The sequence below is a fragment of the Enhydra lutris genome, unplaced genomic scaffold (genome assembly GCF_002288905.1).
Source record: "Enhydra lutris kenyoni isolate GAN:26980312 unplaced genomic scaffold, ASM228890v2 scaffoldscaffold92, whole genome shotgun sequence".
NCBI lineage: Eukaryota > Metazoa > Chordata > Mammalia > Carnivora > Mustelidae > Enhydra > Enhydra lutris.
This window is the reverse complement of record NW_019154176.1, coordinates 2,486,147-2,499,905: the sequence shown is the minus strand read 5'-3', so window position 1 is coordinate 2,499,905 and position 13,759 is coordinate 2,486,147. Positions and strand designations below refer to the sequence as shown.

The 13,759-nt window shown below is 54.1% G+C and overlaps 1 protein-coding gene across 5 annotated transcripts in view; it reads left to right on the top strand.

Moving 5' to 3' along the window:
• Window positions 1-13,759, top strand: part of LOC111162469 (SWI/SNF related, matrix associated, actin dependent regulator of chromatin, subfamily a, member 4) — a 90,832-nt gene that overhangs the window by 75,712 nt on the left and 1,361 nt on the right. For 3 of the 5 annotated variants that reach the window (XM_022526906.1, XM_022526910.1, XM_022526909.1), the window contains 4 exons: window positions 10,942-11,050; window positions 11,489-11,590; window positions 12,741-12,873; window positions 13,018-13,160. In XM_022526906.1, coding sequence (XP_022382614.1) covers window positions 10,942-11,050; window positions 11,489-11,590; window positions 12,741-12,873; window positions 13,018-13,160 — 487 coding nt within the window. The remainder of the gene's footprint in view (window positions 1-10,941; window positions 11,051-11,488; window positions 11,591-12,740; window positions 12,874-13,017; window positions 13,161-13,759) is intronic. The other 2 variants (XM_022526908.1, XM_022526911.1) reach the window with 1 other exon arrangement.

The window sequence follows — 13,759 nt, the reverse complement described above, 5'->3', positions numbered from 1 at the left end:
GCACGTGCAAGATGGGGTGAGAAGTCAGGCGTGAAACTCATACTGACCCCTTGTGGAGGCTGTTCTGCAGGAGGCCAAGATCCAGTTTGACGAAAGCCTCAGCCCTGGGGTCATAGAGCTGCACTCCCGGCTGGTGTGAGACCTGTGTGGCGGGACACCTCAGTGGAGGGTTTGACACGTGGTTGACAGCTAACCCCTGTCCTCCTGGAATGGATGACATCACAGGATAGGGAGTCCTCCGTTACAGTGGAAAGAAATGTAGAGAAGTTACAAGTCGAACTTGTATACATGGTCATTAAAGGAAGCCTCCCGCAAGCTGACGTCAAGAAGTGATTGGAGCAGGTCCATCCGCTTGCTGCTTTGCTGGTGGTCCCCTAGGAAAAGATCAAGCAGGGCACATAGAGACTTGGAAAAATTATCCTGTTTTCCTGCTTGAAAAGTTTCCTCATAGCAAATACTTTCAAAGATGACGTTTGGGTAAAAGGCTGACCTATTTAATGGATATTTTTGACATTCCTTAACATCCTGAATTTGAAACCACAGGAAGAAACAATAGTACCATTCGTCCTGTTGTGAGATTGGGTGAGAAGTGAGACCACCGTCACTCTTGACACCAATTGCAGAATTCTGAGAACCTAGACCACACTCAGGCTTGCTAATTCTCTAGAAAGACTGTCTGGACTTTCTGAAAGCTATTCAACTCACAGTTATGGTTTGTTACAGTGCAAGGACACAGATAAGCATCAGGGCAGCGTCCTGGAGAGGTGTGTGTGTGGAGCTCCCAAGCGTCCTCTCCCCAGGGAGTCGCTGACAGCGCTGACTTCCCTGACACATTAGGAGACAAGACTCACAGAGCACTGCCAGCCAAGGAAGCCTCTGTCTAGAGTTTTCATTGGAACTTGGTCACAGAGACACGACTAACCGCCCACATGGCTGACCTCAGTCTGTAGCTCCTCTGTGGGTTGAACTGATGCCACATGACCCATCACCCCGGCCTTAAGTCACAGTCAGAGATTCTGTAGGCCAAAGGCCCCCATTAAACAAAGGCAGCCCAGAAGGCAGGACATTTCAAGGGCTGAGAGATTACCACCCAGGAGCCCGGCACAAAGGCCAGACCTCTCTTTGGACCAGGTTAAACTCTCAGGGCACACCCATCAGGCACCTGGAAGGTTCTGAGGGACGAGACACCAGACCACACCAAAGAGAACCGAAATGAAATAAATTTGGAAGTATCTCATCACACACTTTCTTGTCTCAGACTTAATTTATAGCTCATTTCTGGAAGAGGAAGTGAAGCATCTATATTTTTTTTTATTTTTTTATTTGCCAGAACATTTTAATTAGCTAAAATCTATACTTGGGTTAAACACGGAGCCTGAGGAGAGAAGGAACTATTACAGCTCAGTGGCTCCTCAATGCCAGTAAATGATTACAGGACATTGTCAGCATTTGGATTCGATACCTCCGAGTCTGCCTTGCCAAGCAAAAGGGCCAGGTGCTGCGGATTCCACTCCCAGTGCTCATGGGAGCCGGGGTTGGGGTCTCCATGCAGGGACTCGAGGGACCACCCCTCTGTCAGTGGGCATCGCTCGAGATGCTGCTTTTGATTACAAATTTCAAGATCTCCGCCAGCTATATTTTAATACCAGTACAGTCACATGTGATATTACCTTTGTACTCACGTCCGTGTCCACATACAGGTGATGTCGTCTTCTAGAAGCTTTTGCTTCATACCTGCTCAGGTTCAGGATTGCCATGCCCCTCCCTCCCCAGGCCCCTGTGTCAAGTGTGGCCTGAAGGTGTGCTGCACCAGCAGAGCCTGAGGGTAAGCAGGGCCCCCGCCAGGGGAGGAGGAAGAAAGGAGTGTCAGGGGCAAAGGGGACAGCATATGCAGAGGCCCTGAGGCCGAGGGCACTGGCGTCCTGTGTGCAGAGAAAGCCAGCTAAGGCCAGGGGATGTCATGGGCTGAGCCTGCATTGCAGAACCTCACCGGGCTCCTCCTCCTCAGGGCTTGGAAATCTCGAACTGCATCAGGGATTAGGGAGCCCTAGCGTTCACAGGCAGAGTTGGAACTGGAATGAAGAAAGTAAGTTGGAAGATAGGGATTTGGGCTTTAAAATCTAAACACGAAAATAAGTCCGGCCCAGGTTCCAGGTCAGGTTGGGACCGAGTCACGGGGCTGTGTGTGCTGCCGGCGGCAGGTAGCCAAGGCACTGTCTGCAAATGCTGGTCCGTGGGCGTGCGCTCTGGAGCTCACACCTGGGAGCTTCGGGGGGTGGTTTGAGAGGAGGGTATCTGCTGGGAGGAGCCGCTGAAGCAGGCCGGCGCCAGAGGACCCTCCACAGTACCTGTGCTCCCTGCTGGGCTTTTGAGCTCGACCGTGACCCGCTGTAGGGCAGAGTCATGGCTGTTGGGCAGTGGAGGGTCGGCGCCAGGTTTCCTGAACTTGATCCTACCGATGTGACAGGCACAAACACTTGTTCTAGGAGGTCCTCGCAGGTTACTCTCGATGGCTCAGGAGGCTGGTGGGTGCGTTCAGGCTGCCGAGGCTAAGCCTCCCGGGGCCAAGCCCCACTGAGCAGACCCTCTTGGTCCCCTTCCTCCTTCCCCTTCCCAGCCATTTTAAAAGGGCTTGGATGACTTGAGTGTCACAGACATCTGGGTTCACCATCCATCTCCCTGCCTCAATTTCCAGCACAGAAGTAGAATCCCCCAAATGGAATTCTAGAGACCCCAAATGTGAGATACCGCGGGCCAGACAAGCCTCCTGGACACCAGCCCTGAATCCATCGTGGACAGTGAAGGGCTCTGGCCTCGTCTGTGGTGGTGACTTCGGCCTGAACCTGGCAGCCGCTGCCTAATTAAAACCTGTTACCCCTTGCCCTTTGCCCTTGGGGGGAGCCCTGCGCCTCCCTGTTGAGAATCAAAAAGCAGATGGTTCTTGGGAGTTGAAAGAGTTGTGCGTTGATTTGCAAGAAAAACAGGCGCTGTAGCAAGCCCCGGGGCAGGTTGTCTGGCTGACCAGTTCCCCTGGGAAAGATACCTGCACGGGGCTCCAGGCCCCTCAGGACAGTCTCCTTTAGGGGAGAGAGTAGAGGGTGGACAGGCCGGGGAGCTGTTTCCTGAGGGGACAGAGAGGCCTCAGGGTTCCCTGGCCTCAGCCATTGAAGGCCATGCAGCCCTTTATCTGGAGCCCAGGCCCAGACTGGGTCCGCTCCAGCAGGAGAAGCTAGCCCTCTGCCTGTGGGTTCAGGTCTGGGGTCAGCACTTCCTGCCTGGCGCCCAGCCAGGAGCCCGCCCTGAGAAGTGCCCCGGTGAGCTGTCTTGAGCAAACTGCTGATCCCCATCGGCCAGGCCCTGGCCAGCCTGGGATGCGGGTGCAGGGGCGGGCTGGGCTAAGGGCCCGGTGGGGCTCTAGGCCACAGGAGGGTTAGTCCCTGCAGCCTTGCCGAGTCATGCTGCGGTTCCAAAGCTGCCACAGAATTTGCTGGATGCGGTTGCACCTGCCCTGTTTGTCATCCTGCCAGCTCCAACCCCCCGGGCTTCCCTCCCTGCTGGTGGTCCAAGATCTTGGTCCCCAAGGTCATGACCTGAGTCGAAGGCAGAGGCTTAACCCACTGAGCCACCCAGGCGCCACTAGGTTCAGCTTTTTGACGTGTTACAAAATCAAGGATAGCTTGAGCATCACACACAGAGAAATGTGATCTACTTAGTTACAAAGTCTTTTTATGAAGAGCCTCCACCCGCTGAAAGGGCCAGTTCTGTTGGACTTAGGGCTGCAAGGTACAGAAACAACTCTGACTCCCGCATGAGGGAAAGGAAAGGGTGTTCACCAGCGAGTCCGCTGAGGATAATGGTCTGCGGGCTGCTGGCCCTGTGCTCTCTCGGCAGGGTGGGGAAGCTTTATTTCAGGGTACGGTTGCCAAGGCCAAGACTAGCTGTAGGTTATGATGCTGGTTAAGTGTCTAATGAGCTTGCAGTTTCAAATGAGCCAAGGACACATCCGGGGGGCACGTGTTTCTTAATACAGTTGAACACCGCAATCCAAGCGTCATTTTAAAGAAACCCTGATGTTGTGCAAAAGCTTTTTATCTTGATGAAGTCCCAACAGTTCATTTTTGCTTTTGTTTTCCTTGTCTTTGGGATAACTGAACTCTACATCTGAAACCGATAAACTCTATGTTAATTAATAATAAAAAAAAAAAAGAAAAGAAAAGGAAAGAAAAGAAACAAGTAACCTGAGCTAGGGAAGCACCTGGATTTAACATTTTCGTCAAATCCATTTGGATTTGGAGGCGAGACCCTGAGGTGTGAAAAAAGATGCAGAGCCTGGGATTACACAGCAAGCAGAAGCCAGATCATAATCCAGCCAGGCCTACAGCTGCCAGCACATACCCTGTGTGCCCGGGCAGCTTCCCCAGGCAGGCCGTGAACGCCGCAGGGGCTGGCCTCGCACCACGCTTTATGGTGGCAGCAGCTCAAAAACCATTTGCTGTGGGTGACAAGGACAAAGAGCAGAAGCCCAGAGAAGAGAAGAAGTAAGTGTATACTAACAAAGTAAACGAATGGGTTTCGTTATTTCACTTTCAAATTTTGTTTCTGGAAAACCTGACCTATTTGAGGCACTGCAAAGAGCATGTCTCAGGACGAGAGAGAAGGGGAAGACAAGAGGCAAAGCCAGCCCAGCTCTCTCGGGAGCTGCCACCAGAGGCCCATGGAGCTGGTCTCGAGAGCATGGTGGGGTGGGGGGCTGAGGGGCAAGGCCACCTTCAGTGAGGCTGGGTGATCTGGGCCATGAGAAGTGCACCTCCTGGCTGAAATGAGTCAGAGTTCATGGCTGCAGGTACTATGAACAATGAGCCCCTAGCGGGATGAGCAGCTGAGCAGCACAGGAGGCCACAAAGCCCCCTTTGAAATGGAAGAGACCGCTGGATGCCCACCCTAGGACCCAGGCTGCTAGGGTTCCCTCTGGTCCAGCTGGAGCACACAGACCCACCTCCACACCTTCCCTTCCCTCCCTCCGAACTTTTAAGCTTAGTTAACTTACATTTTTAACTAGTTTTACCTTCAAACCTTAACCTTTCAATTCTTTTAGCTAGTTGTCTTTTAGCTTCATTTAAAATCTATTCTTGGGGCGCCTGGGGGGCTCAGTGGGTTAAAGCCTCTGCCTTTGGCTCAGGTCATGATTCCAGGGTCCTGGGATCGAGCCCCGCATTGGGCTCCCTGCTCAGCAGGGAGCCTGCTTCCCTGTCCCCGCTCTCTGCCTGCCTCTCTGCCTACTTGTGATCTGTCTGTCAAATGGATGGATAAAATCTTGAAAAAGAAAAAAAAAAAAAAAAAGCTGAACCTAGAAAGTAAGTGTATACTAACGAAGTAAACAAATGGGTTTTGTTATTTCACTTTCAAATTTTGTTTCTGGAAAACCTTCTGAGATGCTGTTTCAGATGGTCTGCAGCTAAGTCAGTTTTGAAATTGCTGAGCTGCTCTATCTGGGACCTTGCAGGCTCAGTTTGCTGATCAGGGGTCAAAAGAGAACATGGTCCAGGGCTTGAAGATGTCATTGAGCAATGTCATGGGAAGATGGACTAAACTGGACTCTAGGGAGGAGAGCAGGGCTGAGGGACAGAGAGGGAGTCCTTCCTGGCAGTATGGGACCACCTCCATACCTGGCTAGCAGGGTCTGTCTGGGGCACCATCTTCACTTGATTACTTGTGCCTGCCTGAGAACAAAGGGATAGTGCTCTGATCTACTTGCAATGTCTGCACTGGTCAAAGGATTAGACAGTGAGGACACCAGGCACTATGTTGCCATCCTTGATATGGACAGACATTTTTTGTCATTTTTAGGATTCCCACCAGTGGCCAGCAAACCCACCAAAAAATAACGCTGCCCCACCAGCTGTGTATGTATCACCCGTGAATTTAAGAATGGGTTTTTAGAGGATTTTAGAAAAATGAACAATATAATATTCCAAGATATGAAATAATAGGAAATTCACATTTTGTTGTTCACAGAAGAAGTTTTTATGGGAACACAGCCAGAGCTCATTTTTCTGCATCTTGTCTGTGGCCACTTTTGTGCAACAGTGGCAGAGTTGAGTAGTCATGATAGAGATGGGATAGCCTGCAAAGCCTGATAGAGTTACACCAGTGGTTAACAGAAAAAGGTTACTGATCCTTGATTTAGGGCATCGTATGGGAATGGGTGGGAGAGGTCCCAACTTGGTCGTGGGGGGTGACTGTGCGGAAGCCCTGCCTGCCACCATCTCTCGTTGCTTCTCTGGTTTCTCTCCATCTGTTGGAAAGGCTTATGGGGGGATGACCTCTTTGATGCAGAGTTCATGGTTCGGTCCTGTTGTTCTTCCTCCACATGTTGTAATTTTGCTTTAAGGACATAGTGAAGGGACATTTGGACTTCTGGGCTCTGTGTGTCAGGAAGCTAGTTCTTTGACCTTCATGTCTAGGGACTCCTTTGGCTGGAAGGCTGTAGAGGAGTTAGCAAAGACTAGCTTTTGGGACCCAGAGCTGTCCACCACCTCTCCCCTTATCCCATGCAGTGACCTGTGACTGCCACAGCTCTGGGCTCCCTCTGTCCTGAAGGCTTCACACCCCAAGAGGAAAGCAACCTTTGCTTCCTCAACCCTGCAGGGTGGGCTCTGACTGGCCAGCTTGTGTCCCAGGCCTTTGCCTGGACCCATCACTGAGACTGGAAGGGTGAGGTACAGCACTCGGCTCAAGTCTTGGGCGAGAGGTTGGGACTCAGCATTGGGCAGTGCCACCAGAACCCTGAGTTGGCATGGGGAGGGCCCACTTCCTTAGGCAGCCATGGCGGGTTGAGTAATAAAGGCCCTTATCAGGGCTCTTCAGGATCCAAGAAGGGCATGTACAACTAGACAGAGCCCTGCCCCAACAGAGAATTAGACTCGTTGCCAAACCTCATTCAGCGAGAAGCACCCACTGGCCTAGACTGGGGAGGAATTGGCAGCTTCGGGCAAGGGGCCCTGAGTGCATCCCATGTCCTGTTGTAATGGGGACAGGGCAGTGAAAGAGGGAGAAGGAAGTCCCTGCTCTGGGAGCTGGCGTCAGGAGGCATGAGGGGAGCGCCCTTGTAGTCCTCACGGCCACAGGCAGCAGTGACGATGGCTGCTGCTGCTCCTGTTGCCGAACGAGGTGAGCGCCCAGGTGGTGTCTGAGTGGAAGTCACAGGTCTGGTCCTCACAGCCTCACGATTTTCCCATGCTCTTTTACTCCCAGATTACTCTGCCTGCAGAAGCTTCTGGAGAGCAAGGCTCATAACACAGGAGGCTAACAGGCACACAGCAGTGCCCTCTCAGGGCAGGGGGTCGTTTCTGGTAGTTGCTGCCAGTCCTTTCTGGAATGGGGTGGTGTATAGATGACCATGCGGTGTGGGGGGCGATGAGGCACCCTTGTTCAGAGATGACCTTTGTGACACCCAAGTTTGAACCTTGCTCCATGACTGCTGAGACTCTTACCCTGAGCTGTTTCTTCAGCAAATGTTTATTGAGCACCGGCTTTGTACCAGGCTTTGTTCTAGATGACAGAGTTAGAGCAGGAAGTAGAACCGGGAAGGCCTCTACCCTCATGGCTGCCGTTCTAGTCTAGCGAGGACACAGACACCCAGGATTTGGTTGGGAGAAATGACGCTGATCTGGGTGACTGGCTTCATATCTAATAACGTAAAGAGGTTGAATTGTCAACGTTTCTAGAACGCAGTGCAGTACCTCTGTGACAGCACAGTACTGGTAAATCGGAATTTGATTCAAACTAAGATCCATTCATCAAAAGATATCATCAAAAAGTAAGAAGACATAACATAGGATGGAAAAGGGGTTTGCCCAGAGGACTCTCTGGAGGAGGGAAAAGACGTGAACAGATACTGGCCGGAAAGAGGTTGTCGGGGGACCCTCCCACCTGTGAAGCGGAGCCCGGGTTCACTGCTCATCGAGGAATTGTGAATTAAAGGCACACAGAGGTAGAAATTCGCACCCCACGTGTGGAACAGCCGCACTGACGAGGAGTGACTGCAGGTTGAGCTGACCAGATGAGAGCTGCCCGGGCCTGCTCTCCGGCGCTCCCCCCGCCGCCAGTGTATCCCAGAAGTGCGGGCCGGCCACTCGGACATGGGTGTCCCCAGCCACGTGCTTCCGGATACCCAGAACTGGTGCAACCCAGGTGCCCACCTGGGGCATGAGGCAGCTCCCAACACGTGGGAGCTGCTGCGTGTGCCTCAGAGACAGTTGTCACAGCAGTGAGGGAGACAGCCAGGCCTGGGAACTGACTGCGCCGGACCTCCTGTCATCAAGTTCAAGAAGAGGCCAAGCCCACCCAGGTCCCAGAGGTCAGGCGGGCTCTCGGGAGCCTGGTGCACCTCAGGATGCTGAGCGCTGAAGATCTCACATCTCAGCCATTCTTTTTTCTTACGATCTGTAAGAGGGGGTGAGGGGCCACAGAACCTTGGGGGAGCGGGCACTTGCTCTGAGGTGACGTGAAGGCTGCAGCTGGGCTTCCCAGGGAGCAGTGGCTTTGATGATCCTGAGGAGGGGGAGAGAGGGGTGCTGAGGTCAGAGCCCTGGAGGGCCAGGCCGCCACCACAAGGACTTTGGGCTTTGTGCCCAGTGAGGTTGACAACTGTGACTTGTCCGCCACTAATGCAGAGGGGAAGAGGGCTGGCGAGGGAGCCCCAAGCTGGCCTCAGCAGTGCCTAATGGTGCGGTGGGGGTCTCCAGAGGACTTCCAAGGATTAAAAATGACATCTCAGCACTTTGGCAACTAAAATGTAATGGCAATGATGTGCTGTCTGAGAGAGGATACCTTTTAAAGTCCCCCATCATCCTGCGGCCCTGTCCCTCCGTCACATGCACCCAGTTCTGGGCCATCTGTAGTCCGAGCTCACTGCACCAGGGAAGCATCAGGCGTGGGTGGCCACCTGGGCCTTCATTCCTCAGTGACTCCCTTATTCCAGAGGTTTGTAAGAGGAGCCCCATTGCTCCCTGTTCTTTCCTGTCTCCGCCAATTTCTTAGCCCAGTGGAGGTGAGAGGGTTTTATTACAAAACTTTCCACTGTATCCCAGCACCAGGGTCTTACTTCATGAGCTCCCTCGAGGGCCACACACATCCTGCGAGGCCCAGCCACCTTCACGGATGCCACAGATGAGCGTGGGGGCGTGTAGCCTAGAGAGCCTGGCCTTAGCGCCGGGCACAGCACACTCCACACCCACCAGTGAGCAGCAGAATGAGTGTAGCGGGTCACCTGGTGTTTCTAAAACGTGAAATAGTGGAGGAAACATCAGAGTTCATCTCACTTGGCAAAGGCAGCCCCGTGCAGGGAAACCCCGTGTATTTTACGGCTGCAGGTGCTTGTCCTGGATCAGAGTGAAAGCTGTGGCTTCTGCCGTGTGTCCTGGTCAAATCTGTGATGAGAATGCTGTCAGGGTGAGAAGGGGGAGCTCTCCGAAGGTCGGGGGGGACAGCAGGATGTGTGCAGGTGGCTTGCAGCTCGGGTCTCCCTCTCCCCAGCCGAGCGCCCAGTGCCTTCTGATTCCAGTTCTCCTCTTCAGAGATATGCAAACAAGCCCCAGCTGTCTGTGGCCGAGCCACCCCCAGCCTGTTCCCGCAGAGAAGGGAAGCCTGCTACTCCGGGGGGCATTTTAGGGTTCCCTGGCCAGATGCCCCAGATGCCACGATTGCCTAAAGGAGCAGCTTTGCCAAGACCGCGGGATCCCAGAAACTTTGCTCTTTCAGGGTTTCTGGCACATCACGGTGTCCCTGGTCCTCCTCCCACAGCTGGGGTCTCCTGAGCTGCCGGCCGCACATAGAGGAGCTGGAATCTGGTCCCTGCACCTTGCTGGCTTTGGACAGTCATCAGCATTCAGTCCTTGCTCTGGGCTGGACGCTTGACACACATGTTCCCAGCAAGCCCTGCCCAGACACAACCTGTCTTGGGCTTCTGCCTTCCAATCTGTCATCCCAGTGTGAAGTGGGGTGCTCACGCTCAGCGAGGGCCCGCCCCCCCCCCCCCCCGCCTTCCAGGTTGCGTTTTCAGCCACATCCTGCCATGTTGGGTCCATCTGGTCACAGATGAGGTTAGGGCAAGCCTTGGAACAGAGCCTCATCCAGGTCACCGGCCCCCCAGGGTGGGGTCCATGGCTCCAGGCTGATGGAACAGAGAGGGAGACTGAGCTCGTAAGAGTTGTCGGCTCTCGTCCACCTGTCCTTAAAGCACCTGCTCCCTCCCAGGAGTGATGTCCCCTCTGAGCTCCTGTCCCTGGACAGAGCCAGGTCTGGGTGTGGCACAGCCTGGCGCCCAAGTGCATGGCTTGTACAAAAGTGAGGCCTGGGAGACAGCGCTTGACACCCTGCCACATCACAGAACATCTTTCCTCTGCTTCCTTGTGGAAAACCAGTGCTTTCCCAATGGCAAGGACTAGGAAACCGCTCGGGTCTTCCATTCAGGTCTCTCTGGGGAGTATCTCTCCACTGGTTTTAGCCGAATTCTCTGAAGTTCACGGCTCCTGAGTGAGCTACCTGTAAGAGACACGCGTGCAGAAACTGGTCTCTCTCTGAGAACTCGTACTTGCTGCTCCCGACATAACCAGACTGATTTTTGCATCGTACATAAATACAGTCGTGATTCTGCCTCTTTCGAGTGCTGAGGCTTTAGTTGCTCGGTATCTGCTGACATTTCCTCCAGGAGCTGGAGGGATTGGGTGAGGGCAGAGCCTGGATTCAGATGCATCCCCGGCCCCTCTGGGCTTGTTTCCCTCTCAAGAATGTTCCAGAACTCACAGGACAGTACATATACAGGAGATAACTCCTGAGCGCTTCGAATTTCTCATTCCTCAAGCAGCGGGTGGTGGCAGGGGGGGGGCTCCCCCAGCAGGCAGGACCTGTGAGTGACGCCCACTGTGTCCCGCCTTGTAGCAGTAGTGGACGTCAGCTCAGTGAGGTTTTCATCCAGCTGCCTTCCCGCAAGGAGCTGCCCGAGTATTACGAGCTCATCCGCAAGCCTGTGGACTTCAAGAAGATAAAGGTAAGCCTGGCATGGGGTGTGGGAAGTGTGCCCACATCGGTGTTTGGGGGATCTGAGCCAGTATCTTCCGCGTCTGGGTGCTACTGGGGTGTATGGGACAGATGACCCCGGAGCAGACTGGGCAGAGCCTGAGCTGTTGGACCCAGTCACAGGCTCTTGGGGTTCCTCGTGGCCTCAAGAGCTCAGCAGCCCAGTTTGTGGGAGAGGGTCCTAAAGCTGTGTTGACGGGCAGCCAGCGTTCGGGGTTCCTTCAGGGTTACCCATGACCTAGGCTTCAGCCGTGCAGCTCTGTGTTCAATGGGCCTGGGCTTCCAAGTCTGTACAGCGGTCCCCAGAAGACAGGGCCATGACCTAGTTAGGCAGAGGGACTCCCGGCTCCGGGGTCCCCCGGCACAGGGCAGAGTCCCAAGGTAAGGCCGCTTCTCCCTCTACCCACAGGAGCGCATCCGCAACCACAAGTACCGCAGCCTCAATGACCTGGAGAAGGACGTCATGCTGCTGTGCCAGAACGCTCAGACCTTCAACCTGGAGGGTTCCCTGGTGAGGAGGCCCCGGGAGGCAGTCGTGGGCAGGGCACCCACTCCTGGCTTTTGCCACCTTCGAAGCTAGGCCCCAGTTCAGCAAGCTGCTTGCTCTGTCTTAAACTGACTGATTAAGGGGCACCAGGATGGCTCAGTTGGTTGAGTGTCCCAACTCCTGATCTCAGCTCAGGTTTTTTTAAGATTTTATTTATTAATCTGAGAGCACAAGCAGGGGGAGAGGGAGAAACAGACTCCCCACTGAGCTGGGAGTCTGATGCAGGGCATGATCGCAGGGTCATGAGTTCAAGCCCCGCTTTGGGCTTCACACTGGCATGGATCCTACTTTAAAAAACAAACAAAGGGGCCCCTGGATGGCTCAGTCGTTTAAGCGTCTGCCTTTGGCTCGGCTCATGATCCCAGCATCCTGGAATTGGGTCCCACTTGGGGCTCCCTGCTCAGCAGAGAGCCTGCTTCTCCTTCTGCCTGCCCCTTTCCCTGCTTCTGCATGCTCACTCATGCTGTCTCTGTCTCTCTGACAAATAAAACCAAAAACAACAGGTAGATAAAAGAATTCTCAGCCACTGGGAATATTTTGTCAATTGTGAAAGCAATGTATTCCTTACTAAAAGAAGCAGAAAGAACAACAAGCAGATTAGAGGAAATAAACTCAGTCTGATCCGTCCAGGATGACCCTGTGAGCAATCCAGTGTACATGCTGGAATTTTACTTTGAATTCACTAGTGACTCCTTGAATCGTGTGGGTGTGTCCTTCCCTGCGGTGAAATTAACATACACAACCTCAACTCAGCAAACTTTTTCTAAATGTGCTATGGAGAGGTGGTTCGTTGGAAAAGAGATTTTACAGTCCTAAATTTGGGGGAAATGCTACTTTAAACGGGGATATGTGTTTCCAGCATTGCTGCAGACCTTTTTAGAGCCTTTAAAAGCATATCTCACTGGGATTCTTCAGAGGAAGGGAGGGAGGAACTTGTAGTTCTTCCTAAACTAACACATCCACACTTTTCTCCACGTCTGATGTTCTCTCAGGCCCTGATTAGGAAAGGGTTACGGAGGGCTCTCTGCCCTGCACAGGCTGTCCTGGCCAGAGGGCAGGGCCAGCGGCCCCCATCAGCCCCCAGCCCACTGACATCCCACGTGTCTCTTTTTAGATCTATGAAGACTCCATCGTCCTGCAGTCGGTTTTCACCAGCGTGCGGCAGAAAATAGAGAAAGAAGATGACAGCGAGGGCGAGGAGAGTGAGGAAGAGGAGGAGGGCGAGGAAGAAGGCTCTGAGTCTGAGTGTGAGTCCCAGCGGTGGGTGGTTGCGCAGACCAGCATCACGGCCAGGCCGCTTCCTGCCACCCCTGACTCGGCTTGCCGTGCTCTCCCAAGCTCACGTGTTTTTTCCTCACCCCCCCCCCTCCGCTTTCTGGTCCCTACCCCAGCCCGCTCCGTCAAAGTGAAGATCAAGCTGGGCCGGAAGGAGAAGGCGCAGGATCGGCTGAAGGGGGGCCGGCGGCGGCCGAGCCGCGGTTCGCGGGCCAAGCCGGTGGTGAGCGACGACGACAGCGAAGAGGAGCAGGAGGAGGTGAGTCACCGGCACTGGCGGCAGGAGCTGGTGGCCATGGTGGGCCAGTCTTTGGAGCTCTTTTCCCGTGCCAGGTCTTGGACCCTTCAGTCGCGGCCTTGGGAGGGTCAGTGCTCCAATACCCCACTCCACAGATAGGGAGACTGAGGCTCGGGGTTGGACACGGCACATAAGCCAGGTCCGTGTGACCCTGGTGAACCAGTGCTCTGAGGCCGGTGGGGCAGTCGCCTCTCCCAGCACACTGGGTCCGCCACGCTGAGGCCAGTGGTGGGGCTGGGTCTCTACCGAGGGTGGGGTCAGGAGACCCTAGGACAAAAGATGCCATCAGACAGGCCCCTATCTGTCACCCCTGAGCAGACACAGCCCCCTCTGTAGCTGAGGCTTTCATGATGCCCTCGCGCTGGGTGACACACGTGCTTTGCCACCGGGTCTCTGCTCGTGGCTCTGTTCTGGCCTCTGTCCAAGGATTTCCAATCAGTGGTGGTGGGTAAAAACAAAAACCAAAATCCCACGATCTAAAATTACTAAAACGGTGTGAAACAGGCCCCGTGAATGGTGCCATGAGTGGTGTCTGGGTGTCGCCTCTGCCCCGGAGCAGG